The sequence below is a fragment of the Columba livia genome, chromosome 4 (genome assembly GCF_036013475.1).
Source record: "Columba livia isolate bColLiv1 breed racing homer chromosome 4, bColLiv1.pat.W.v2, whole genome shotgun sequence".
NCBI classification, from domain to species: Eukaryota; Metazoa; Chordata; class Aves; order Columbiformes; family Columbidae; genus Columba; species Columba livia.
The window spans coordinates 55,666,357-55,679,306 of record NC_088605.1 but is presented as its reverse complement, the minus strand read 5'-3'; the positions used below and the strand labels follow the sequence as shown (position 1 = coordinate 55,679,306).

Here is a 12,950-nt window from a genome sequence, read left to right as displayed (position 1 = left end):
TTACCGAGTATGCCACGGCAAGGTTTGTAAATTTTGTTCTAGCACAGGTACAAAGCAATTCAAGGAAGCCTTGTGGTTTGCTTTGTGGAGGAAGTCAGACTAGACTGCAGTGATCCCTTCTGAGCTTATAAGCCATGATTCTCTCCAAACAAATTTAATACTTACAAGGTTAAGTAGTGAATGCAAATAATGCCCTACACACTTAATATTCCTGTAGTGTACTTATATATACTACTACAACTAATACATATTAATATAAAGCCAAATGGTAATATATTAAAGCATCTCTTTTTATTATTGGAAGTGCTCATCCAATTTTAAGTAACTTGTACATAAAACCTTCAATTTTCTGTCTAAAGTTAAAACATGTTCATGTCAGAATGAAGCAGAATACAAAATGAGTGGGGATCTTTCAACAGCCTGGCTTAAATTTTTGCAACACTGGGACTCTGACAAAGACAGCTAAGATAAAATTCTTCATTGCACTGCCAGCATCATTAGAATGATGGCAGTGGAATAACTTAATATATGAGTTATTAACTTTACCACATCAATTATTCAAAGGTTGATAGTGAAGTCTGGGTCATTTATTTATCCTGTGCTTACAAAAAAACAAAAAAACAAACAAAAAAAAAAAAAACCTAAAACCAAAAGGCAATTGCGTTATTTTGAATCAACACCACACAGCTCTCATCAGCAGAGTAGGAATCTGTAAATACTAAATTCTGTTGTTCAGTATATAAAGAGAAACACAACCTCCATACTGCAGTATGAATTGGTATTAGCAATGATGAACAGGGGGTAAGCAAGACAGCCAGAGATTTCACAGATATTTGCTGCCAGGATAGGAATGGTGATACTCACAAATCTTGTATTGCATTCCAAAATATAGAGAGGAATGAATCTTAGCAGACAGATTTCTGTGCATTTCCCAAGAGCCTGACTGCTTCTAGTCCATCTGCAATCCTATCTCTTCCCAGCCTTAGGCCCTGTCCTATTCTCTTTTCTCTCACCTTGCCAGATTCAGATTCCTATGCTGCTGGGGCAGGGTGGGGGGGGGAGGCAAAGAAAAAAAGCATGAAAGAAAAGAGTTTAATCATTTCAGTTCTCACATCAACCTTAGCAAAGATGTGACCCTTCTCAGAACTATAACTATAGAAAAATTCCTGATCATCTCATCTACACTGGAGTGAGTTCAGTTATAAATGTAACCTTGTCTGGAAATAAGCTGCTAAGATTTTCAAAGTGTCTACCATAACATGTCAACTGCAACTTTTCAATGTCTTTCTGCTTGACTGAAGTGCAATAGATTTGTAAAAAAGATGGCAAAGACACATCCTTGAGATACTAAGTTTATTTCCCCTATCAAATATCACACTTCTGCCCCAAATCACTGGTACTCAGAGCTTCCCCCAGAACTTTTTTTTTTTCCTATCTGGAGAAGATGTTTTTCTCTAACTTTGCTTCAAAAGGCAGCACGGAAACCAATAAATAAACTAATGTGCCAAAATGGTGAAAAGTTTTGCTTTTATTTCTTTTTGTTTCTTCACAGGAGGAGATACCTTTGTAAATGTGATTCACTCATGCTTTTTATAAATGCACCGAGAAGCTCTTATTTTGACTTTCATATGGGATGGTGGGATCAGAAAAAAATTTAGGTGGACCAAACAAAATGAAGGACAAGAAAGTGGGGAAAAGAAGCATTAGCTGAAAGCAAGGTGGAATCTGAATCTTCTGGGCATTGTTTCCTAAATAATTAATCTATTACAGGTAAATCAAAACTAAATTTCTGAATATTTCAATGGTGATTACTAGATTCTGTAAATATTTTCAATAGTTAAACGATGTGCCGAAAATTAGAACGGAGCTTCCTGTACTTTAAAACAAAACAAACCCCACAGAAAGTAACAAGCCACGTGATAGAGCAGTTTAACAGACTCTAGTTGTTTGTGGGATACTTAATAGCTACAATAATTCATTTTTGACACATATACGTTCATACCTAAGTATGCACAATACCCCTTTCTGCTGCCTGTTGGATTAAGACTTTAAAACAACTAATTGATTTTCATTATAACCTTCACACTTAAATAATTTCACTAGAAATCTCAGGTTTCTCCCTAAAGCTCACCATCTTTATTCCCATTAAACAACACTTCCTAACGTGAGAATATTTTAAGTCCACATGCCTGGTAGTGGACTTAAGCCCATATATTGCCCATAAGGGCAAATCTGCTGATCAATGCAGTTCAATAGAATACAAAACTGAAACAGCATCCAAAGCTTTCATAATAAGAAAGTCCTCTCAGCATGCAGATTGCACATGAAGAATATCTTGTTATATAAATGCTTGCATGCTTTTTACTCCATATAAAATCTGTGACCAGTAATACACTAATTATTGGGTATGTTAGAAAGTTAAAAGTATATACAACTAAAATCCCACCGTATTAAATGCATAGCAAAATCAAGGGTCAGTTTATCAATAAAAGAAATAAGATTCTAACAGTGCAGCGTAGTAGCATGAGTTTTAAAATTAAATGAGATGAAAACAATCCAATGCAATGTTTAGGCCACAAACAAAATAACTGAAGGAAAATATTAGGAAAAAAATTAAAGCAAAACATCTGCAAGGACAATGACAGGGCATAATAGCCATAATGAGGCTAATAAAGAGACATGCACTCAATCCTGGGAAACTGGGGGGTTTTGTTGTTTGTTTTGTAAGATGGGTTTCTGGGGCAGGTAGGGAGCTGTTTGGTTTTCTGTTTTAACACACAATAGCACTGCTAAAAATGGTGAGAGTGGGAGGTAAAGCAAATCACTGGAAACACAAATAGGATGTGATTTTTTTCTTCTAGAAATCAAGACAAATTGTGCATAAGAGTAGGTATAATTGTAAAACTCTACAAAGTTTCAAGTTAAAACCAACTTTTGAATATAGACATAAACAGAAAAAGAACAGATAATTTGAATTTGACACAACAGCATAAGGTTGGCACCTATATAAACTGATACTATTTTTGAAGATTGCGTAAGGATATTTATGGCCTGAATTTCTTCATGCTTATCATCTAAATCCACATTCCAAACTCAGCTGTATTTCACTAAAAGGGGTGAATCTCAGATTTATCACAGCTGAGAATTTCAGATTTTTTATTTTTTAGATAGGATTAGGCATAGCGATTTTCACATTCAAACTTGGTGTTATGAAAGTACTCTTTTGACTTTAACTCAAAAGTGGCTTTTTATTCTACTATTTTTTTTTGCATTCAGTAAAAAAAACAAATACTTCAGTAGCATATTTTCACCCACAACACACATGTGGGTAAGTGCAGTAGCTACTTCAAACATGTGGAACTAAACTGACTTATCTCTTCCTTACCCTTTCACTGATAAACTGGCTCCTTCAAACTGACAGTTTCACAGACATTTGCAAGAACATAAAAGAAAAGGCAAATAGATCATCTGTCTAGCACCCTTACAGAGAAACCTTATTGTTTATTCAAGGTCCCCAAGGGCCTAAACAAATAATGTCTCTAGCAATAAAACACTGCTAAAGAAACTCCTTGTGCGAGATCCTTATGCCTTTGCATATACACTTATTATACAAAGTATGTGTTGTCAATACACAAGCAGCGTGTGATATACTTCACTCTAGGAGGATGGAAATGAGGGGAAAAAAAAGCAAATAGTTGAATTAAATAACCATGATTCTTAATTTTGTACAAGAGACCTGGCATACATAAATAAACTGATGCTCTTTATGAAAGGAGTATCTGATAGAGTAATGAGCTCGTTCAAAAATACACTTAGGAGGCTGGAAGTGTACAATGCAAGACTACAATAAAAGGTTTTACAAGCTAATATAAGGGATCTGTTTACATAAACACATCTGTAGGTTAAACAAGAACACATTTCATGAAACAATGGTGCACTCTCTAAAGAGAAGCTGCTTTAAAACTGGTTTTATACTGAAACAGTTTAACCCATTTCCATCGTATATCACTTGAGATTTTTAGAAGTGCCACTCAGCTTTGGTAACTAGCCTTCAACTACTCTCACTGTAAAGTTGGGCTTCACTTTGAAATAGTTACTATAATCCAGTGAATTTCTTGAACTATTTCTGCATGAATGGTAACTCACTTCACATTCATTTTTCTTACTTTAGCTTGTCTCCCACCACCTTATTTTATTGCAAGACTTCAAGGTTATTTTCATCTATATATAAAAATCAATCAATACCATTCTTTGCAAAACAAGTCAACTGTGGGAGAAAATTTACATTCTCCTATGTGTAGGACTAGAAGTCAGGAATCACAACTTCTTTTATCTCCTGTTACTGCTTCTTCCCAGGTTTCTTCCAAGCATGTACCTTCTTTTTCACCTCAGCCTTTGACATGGCCTTGTTTATGACTTCACACCTTGGGGAAGAGCCCAAAGCCTGAAGCAGAAATCCTGCTGGCAACTCTGTGTGGCTCAGAGGCAAAACAAGTGAAACTCAAAAAACTCCAAGTAAGAGGGGGAGGAGGCAGGCAACAGAAACCAAGAGGAACTTCTTGGTGCTTTCTACACTCCAAGTGTCAGTAAGGACAAGATGCAATTCACTCCTGCTTCCTACAGACTTTTCAGACTCCTTCTTTATAGAAATACTTTAACATGCATTTGCAAACTGAACAGTGAAAGCCTGAAAACTGCATTCTTTAGAGTGAAGCACTAATAAAACGCATGTGAAATCCTTCAAGCACATAAACAGAGAAATTCAGTACCAGTGGGAATGCAAACCGCAAAACAGTTCAAAAAAGTTCACACCACTTCAGAGCATTACAACTGTAATAGAAATATTTAAAAGGCAAACTGAGTGACCAACAAAAATACAAGCATCCCACTAGCATATTCATAATAGTTCAGACAACTTTGCTGAGTCCTGCCTATCCAAACTTGAGTCCTGCCTTTCCAGTAGCTCTTCCTGGACACAGCATGTGTAAAGTCTCTGCATCAAATCGACATCCAACTTATGAGTCAGTTCAAGGAAAAAACAAGTAAATTCCTCTTCCTTAGATTATTACTAGTAAACAGTCTCTTTTGCTCTATACCACCCTCCATAAGGGACAAAACGATTGGCTCAACATGGGCCACCAAGGGGTTTTATTTTCTCCATTCATTTCCAAGATCTTTCAACAATTTGAGTAGCAATTCCAGCAGACCAACCAACAAACATCAGCTATCAGCAAGACACTGATAGGCAAGTTTGGACCACAAGGGGCACATTTGTATTCAGGAAAGGCTTTTTGTGCTGTGAAATACTCTGTGGCTTGAAGGAGTAAAGGTGAAGAAGCTTCTGCAAAAAGTCCAGGCTGTCTGAGGCCAAAACATGTTTTTACCCCCTTTCCATGTATCAGAGGAACAGAGCAAACTTAGATGGTTATCTTCCCAACTTGTCAACACTTTGTATTTGGTAGGCCGGGACATGTCACATCCACTTGATACGATCTTAGGACAATCTTAAGTGTCAAATATCTGAGATACCCACAGACCTTGAGCTACAGGCAAGACACAAACTTCAAGAAAAGATATTGGAAAGGAGGTGGGTGAATTTTGAGAACACACAAATGCAAATGGAGGCATCTGGAACCACAAAGACTCACTAATAGTTCAACACAGATCCCACCTTGACCAAGCAATCTTGACATCACATCTGCAGGTGAAGGACACTCACATACTACACAAAACTTATTCCCAACTGATTATTATGCACACATTACAATTAAAACACTATCACTTCCTGTTTAATCCTGTTTCAATATCTGTATCTCCCTTTAATCTCTGTCTTGGAACACACTGATTCAAGTCTACAGAGTAAAGCATTAGATGGTACTATATTACAGTTCTGTTTGCTTAATCAGTTTTTAACATAAACAATCGCATAAAAAACTCATTTTTAAAAAATTATTTGACTTTAGAAAAAAAACACTTGAATTTTATTTTCAAATGTAGCATGTTTAATAGCCTTCATATAAAATGTGAAAAAGGCCCAAATTTATATTCGCTACATAACCCCCTAGTACGTTTTTTAAAAGGATTGAATTATTTTTTCTTAATTACAGAGTAAACAGACTTTAAAAGAATGTTAGCTGAAAAAAAAATGAGAACAATGTATTGAATCTCTGCTGCACAAAGACAAAAATTAGTGGAAGAACAGGTGATGTGAACTCATGGGAAAATTATACATATTATATTTTGTTATTACATGAGTCTTGCTTATTGCTACTTGTATCCTCAAATAAAAAGTTAAAGGCCTTATGCAGAACAGTATTCAAACTTAAATGTGTGCAATTTACATGACCAACAGAAGTGTAAACCACTCCAACTTCGCAAAATTTTTGTTTCCATGCCATTATTTTACTGGGGAGAAAAGAGTCTCACGTTTTAATCTGTTTAAAGCATGATTTCATTTACCCCTTCACTTTTTCTTTTAATTAATTAGATTGCCAGTCAAAACATGTCTACTATTTTTAATCCTGATTAGTTTCTTTTTATGCATATCAGTTCAGATTACATGCCCAATTTTTGCCAAAACTCCCAGACATGCTGGAAGTCACACAGTTACAAACTACATCAGTATTGTTTATTGTCTGGATTTCTTATATATTCTGCAGGCACAGAACCACTTATTTTTCTTCTATACTTTCTTAAAAGATTGACTAAATCTGAAAATCAGTGTTCATCTATTTTGTTTATATCAAAAACAAGTGAATACTGACTCCAGAAACTGTAATAATTAAGCCCATATCTAAACTGGGTAACCAGGTAAGAAGTTAACAAATTAGCAATTATTTTGAACAATTTCAATGTAGGTAAAGTTTTACTATTTTAAAAACAGACTAGCTGCTCAGAGCCAAACTTCCCCAAAGAACTGTGATATTTTAAAAGACAGCTAACTTTCCTAGTCCAAACATTAGTCCTAGATTAGTATAGTGCTATCTCCTGCAATTTCAGTGACAAAATGGATTCTCCCTTTTGCAAAGAATAAGAACATACTAGATTTCAATAGCTCTTCCTTTATCATGGCTGGAACAAAACCTTTTTATTTTCCCAAGAAATGCAATGGGCACTTAAGATGGCAACAAATATCTTCCAGACACAACATTACTAGAGGACATGACAACAGATTATATATTTTTTCCTCAGTCTTTGCAATTTGAATGTAGATTCATAAAAACAGGAAGCAAGCAACTCAGACATTGAGAAGGAACATCAATAATCAGGCATAGATTGAGATTTCCTTGATTAAGATGCAAGTCAGTTTTAAGTCTTGACATTAAACTTCACGGGTACAATTATGAGATCCTACACAGCCTTGTGACTTAAACATGGCTAAGTAGAAAAGAATGCCTTTGACACAGCATATGAGGTTAAATATCATTTATCTCATACAGAATGACCAGAGAGACTAAGGGTTCAAAGGACCGATTGCTTATAAACAACCTCCTCAATTTTGTTCCCACTGAAAAAACTGTCCAAAGCAATTAGTTCAGCATCAACACTGCATTTGACCTCAGGCTAAAGCTATTGGAAACAGTTGTACATAATTTTCAGTACTACTTAGCACTAACAGATATATCCTTGGGCAAATACCCTACAATTTATAAATAAACTTTTGTTTTACATAATAAATAATCTGTAACAAAAAGTAGTCTTTAGAATATACCATATTTATTCTAAATACAAGTTAATATAATATGCTTGCTTTTCAGCAACTGTGAGAAATATTGAAATTAGGACAAATACTGGATTAACAGGCTCAGCCATTTGCATTTGTTCTGCTAGATAGAGGCAAAAGGAGAACCTAAAAAAAGTTTAGCAAAGCTTTTTTTTTTTTTTTAAATGCAACATTACTTTGGGCTTTTTTAATTTATTATCAGAATATTATTTTTTTACATTTGTGTAGCTGCAGCATCAAAACTAGGATTAATAGAATGATCTGGGGGATAAGCTCTCAGAAAATACCAAATTGTCACTGATAATTGGTCCAGTTTAACCTATATTCATGTTTGCTTTCCTGTAAAGTATCTGGTACTGGTCTTTGCTAGAGGCTGGGATACCAAATGCAGGCCTACAAGCTGACATAAAGATACAAAGTAGTATGCAGGACACTGAGGTCTCAAAGGCCCTTTTGTCTCACTTGATAATTTAAGACGTTATACCACATACACTCCAACAGATTAAAAAAAATAGAAGTGTAAAACACTGTCTTCCCAGATTATTGTCACATTTTCCCCTAAGAAAATACAACCAGCGATAGTAAACATAAGGCTCATATATAAACAAATAATATACTTACATACACTAATCAGTATTACTCTGGAAAGCAACTAATGGCTTAAGGTCTGAAAAACAATTGTTTTCATCTACAGTGTTTGGAGATACAGATAATTTTTGAAACGCATGTCACCTTCACATATAACAAAAAGTTGTTAATTTGTAATCAGAGTGAATGGTGAAGGAGGGGGAAACATGAGAGGGATGGCTGGGATTTGGATTTAAGTTGTTTAATTTACCCTTACTCACCAGGAGATTCTCCCGACAAATCCGGGGCTTGGGCTGAATCTACAGAAGAAACTACACTGACGGCATTTGTAGGAATACCCATAGCAGCTGTAGAAGAGGAAAGGGTTGATTTCTTCGGTGGTACAACAACACTCCTAGGTGAAGACAAAAATTTAATAAATAATACTGCATGAAGATTCACACACCATGATCCTTGTTTACAAATCTAGCACTTACATTTCTATATCCTGCAAAAGTACAATTCCTTCTCTATTTTATTTTTCCATCATCTTTGGCAATCTTTGTCCTAAGGACACTTCACCTTTGTTTAGTTTTTATGGTACACTTTAATATCTCATGCACTTTCACAAAATCCTGGACAAACAAGCCTACAGTTAGGAGATCAGCAGGATAAGTGACCTGGAAGTAGGCTTTACTTTTCATCTTAGTTTCCCTAAGGTTTGGTTTTAAACTTCAGGCAATTATTTACAAAAGATGTCACAGTATTCAAAATAAAGAAATTAAAAGAAATTATCAATACTGAAGGTTGCCTTGACAGTATACTTCTTCTGGTATTCTAATGCAGAAAAGAAAACTAATTGAAGAAGGATATACTACAGCTAAAAACATCCTAACACATATCTGCATGTACATATAAACATTCACACAACTTAAAAATAGAGCTAAGCCATAAATTTGAGTATATCTTGTCAATCAGGTCTTACTTATATAACAAATCAAAACATTATTTGGAGTTGAAGACAGAATCTCCATTTTTCATACAAGTTAAATTTCAGGCCTTTTAGTCAGTATTAAAGAGTACACAGGAAGAAAAGATGCAAAGTGACAAGCCAGGCATGGAGATTTATCTCATATGTTACCAAGATATCTATTTATGCCATACCAATTTCAATTAAATTGTAGTACTTTATTCCAAATACCTAAAAGGCCTTGTTAAGCATACATTAAAGGCATTTTTAATTGCAAGTTAGCTCCATAAACATGCAAAAATCCAGCTAATGAGGTAAAGAGTACAGCTGATATATAATGCACTCCCACAGCAGTGCTTACTTTTAATTACCTGGTGTTAACTGTAAGATGAAAGTCTTCAACATTCAATTTATTTAATCACATATTTTGTTGACAGTACTATAACTACACACTGAAAGTATTCCCTTAATAGCTTTAACGTACTCATTTTCTAAATAAAGTAACTTAGAAACTTGACCCAAATTCAGGTGTGGTAATAGCAGCCAAAGAAGTTTTGTCAAGTATTTCTAAAATAGTTCTTGGCGGGAAAAACAAGGACTGTATTTTACTCCCTTCTTCAGTCCCAAGGATGTCACAGAAGCTAGACCATGTTACTGATTAAATCAACCTCCTTAATGGCAGGAGTAGGCAGGCACCATAGTTGAAGGCAGTACATGTCATATCATTATAAGGGTGACTGCTAATGTTAACTATACGCTAAAAAAATAGAAGCAACAACACCTGAGCCCCAAGTCAAGATATTGTGCCTGAACCATGAATTTTGCTCTTATGTTCATGTCAGTGTCCCTCAAACATGAACAATACGCTAAAAAAAGTTCACATATTTAGACTATCTTCTAAATTATAAACATATCACCAATTAATTTTGCATCACCCAGGTATAAGTAAGGGGTATCTCACTCAAGATTCTGTGACATTTACTGTCTGGAAACTGATATTACTGTTCTATAACACAGTTTCAAATACCTGGAAGGGGCTGGGAAATTTATACAAGTTTACTGAATAGAAGATGCACCCACACATTAGTAAACTTTTAGACATTTCTCCAATATTCACAATATAGCACTGAATTCCAGGTATATTCCTTCACGGATTTTAAGTTTTTACTGTGTACCCATCCAATTCAAGAAATACTGACCAATAACATTAAACCCAAATTATACAAACATATTACAAATATATGTCTATTTATGTAGACTCTGAGATCCCAGTGCATGAGCTGGAAATATTTCTTCGCAGACCCACTAAGTTATATAAACGATTATCCATTTGCCACTAACTAATACACACACAATTATATTGGATGCCAGGCGACATGGGTGAACGCTTAGTGACAAATTTTGGCGTACATGCAAGTAGCATCTCTTCGTGCAATTAATTTTAAATTGGAGAACATCAAGTTACTTCGGAGGGGCAAAATCAAATCTTATGGCAAAGTCTGTTAATCAGTATTCTCTCAAAAGATCAAATCAGAATGGCTGTGTCCTCTGAATGCCTATGAATGCTACTGATCCTACTCTCAGACTCTAAGAGCCCCAGCAACCACAAAACAGCTGATATTTCAAGTCTTAAAGGACAGGTCAGACCCACACCTTAAAAAAATTATACGTAAATGGCTGAACTTTGACTAATTTTATACATTAGAACCACCCCCTTTCAGATGAAAATGTAGAAATGAACACACTGGGAGGCTCATGAAGGAATTTCAGAGGAGGAATAATTCTTAGCATTACTACAAGAAGCCCCAGGGCAGGTGAAACTGCAGTTCTGAAACTGCATGGGAGTGAGGAATCTTGTGTGCAGACGGGACTGTTACCTGAATGCTGCTTGTCTGCAGCTGACAATGAGTGGAGACACAAAAGAAATCTCAGCTACAAGTGTCTTCCATTTTCTGTGCTGTTTCTGACACAACACTATATATTATCATTCCTTCCTGTAAACTTCTACTGACCTTCAGTGTGTGTAAGTGTAGCTGCACTGACAGAGCAATTTCAGCAAGTTGCCAGGCTCTCTATAGCTATCCTAGGAGAGATGCATTCAAGCAAAGGAATTAGTCTTGTTTTTTTGGTGTTTATTATTTTGTTTGCTTTTCCACTGGGCTGCTACAGACACTAGTAAATGGCCACAATAGTCCCTTTTGCTTTTTAAGATCTTTTGTATACCTTCTCACCTTCAAACCTGTAGAACTTTGGGAATACAAGTACAGCTGTGACTCATCTTGAGTAACTTACTTTCCATGAAGTACATTAAAAAAATGAATTATATTTTAACACTTCCATTATAGTTTTTAGTATCTAGCAATGGCATTCACTTTAAGGAAGGTACTCAGACTATTAGTGTGAGGAATACAGCATTAATACACAGCTGCAAAGCAGACCTGTTAGCAGGCTTTTTCTTTTTAATTAGACTACATCATAAAACATCATTCCTTTTGCTTTGATTCAAGGAAGACAAATGAATAACTACATGCTTAAGACTTCAAAATACAGAAGAATGTATGCTGCCTTACAAACAGTACACGTGACTATGTATGTGTGTATTCCAGTCATCACATCCTTTGAGCAAAAGACACTGACTCTCAGCTTTCTGAGAAGCATTAGTTATCATATCCCACTGAAAAAAAGTTCTAGCTTTCAGTTAAAAAAAAACTACTTCATAAATTCTACCATAATTCCTGTATCTGATCTTGATCTCCTGTGTTATTAATACAAGCTTGCTCAAGGATTCAGAACCTTCACAATGCACCACAACTAAAGACTTCCGCTGTGCTCCATAACTATTCAGCAAGACAGAAGGTAACGGCAGTACAGGGGCTGGAGAAATTGCTGCTTCACATGAAAAAAATCTTTAAGAAAACAGTGGCTCTGAACAACTCACCCTAAAGCTGTTTTCTAGCCTCAGAGTCCTAGTTCTGTACTGAATTTATTTTAGATAGCGTTCTTCAGCAGTCAACTGAAATGATTCCAGTTTTTCTAACCAAAATAAAATAATCCGTATTCCTTGTGAGGAAAGAAGGTCTCTTTTCCTGACATCTGTATCAATCTGAAGAACACAGTCAAAAGAAGCACTGGGTATCGTCTACAAACATGATGTAAAGAAACCTCAAACCCTGAACATACTTCCTGTCTTCTAGTCAGTTGCCATGACCTCCTATTCCAAAAGTTAAGATAGTTCAAAACTAATGAAACAAAACATCAAAGTATCTTAACACAACTACTTCATAGCTACATTGCTGCATTATTGGTAATGTAATGTTTCCTACCATGTATATCTGACCTTTCAATGGTACAACTGAACAATGGTACAGTTGCAGGATTTGTTTTAGCCTGGTCATGGAAGCTCCTTTCTTCAAGGTATGAAAGTATGGCTTGGCAATCATATAAAGATTCATATTTATCCCATACTGGAAAGCAAATTAAGATATTTGAATAAACATCAGTCATGTTTCTTTAGGTGCATTCTGAAATTCCTACATTTTCCCTTCTTTGTGTAGTAAAATGGTACTTTCTCTGAATATTTATGTGGAAGGGCAACTGTGCTCAAACATATTTGCCATTAACCATCAACGTTTCTTTGCGCTTTTCTTTCGCAAGACTATTTAAATGCTACTATAGGTAAAATGAATGGAA

At 35.4% G+C, this 12,950-nt stretch overlaps 1 protein-coding gene across 4 annotated transcripts in view; it reads right to left on the bottom strand.

The window, feature by feature from the left end:
- Window positions 1-12,950, bottom strand: part of LRBA (LPS responsive beige-like anchor protein) — a 409,013-nt gene that overhangs the window by 305,740 nt on the left and 90,323 nt on the right. For all 4 annotated transcript variants that reach the window (XM_065061876.1, XM_065061878.1, XM_065061877.1 and 1 more), the window contains exon 30: window positions 8,572-8,705. In XM_065061876.1, the coding sequence (XP_064917948.1) occupies window positions 8,572-8,705 (134 nt within the window). The remainder of the gene's footprint in view (window positions 1-8,571; window positions 8,706-12,950) is intronic.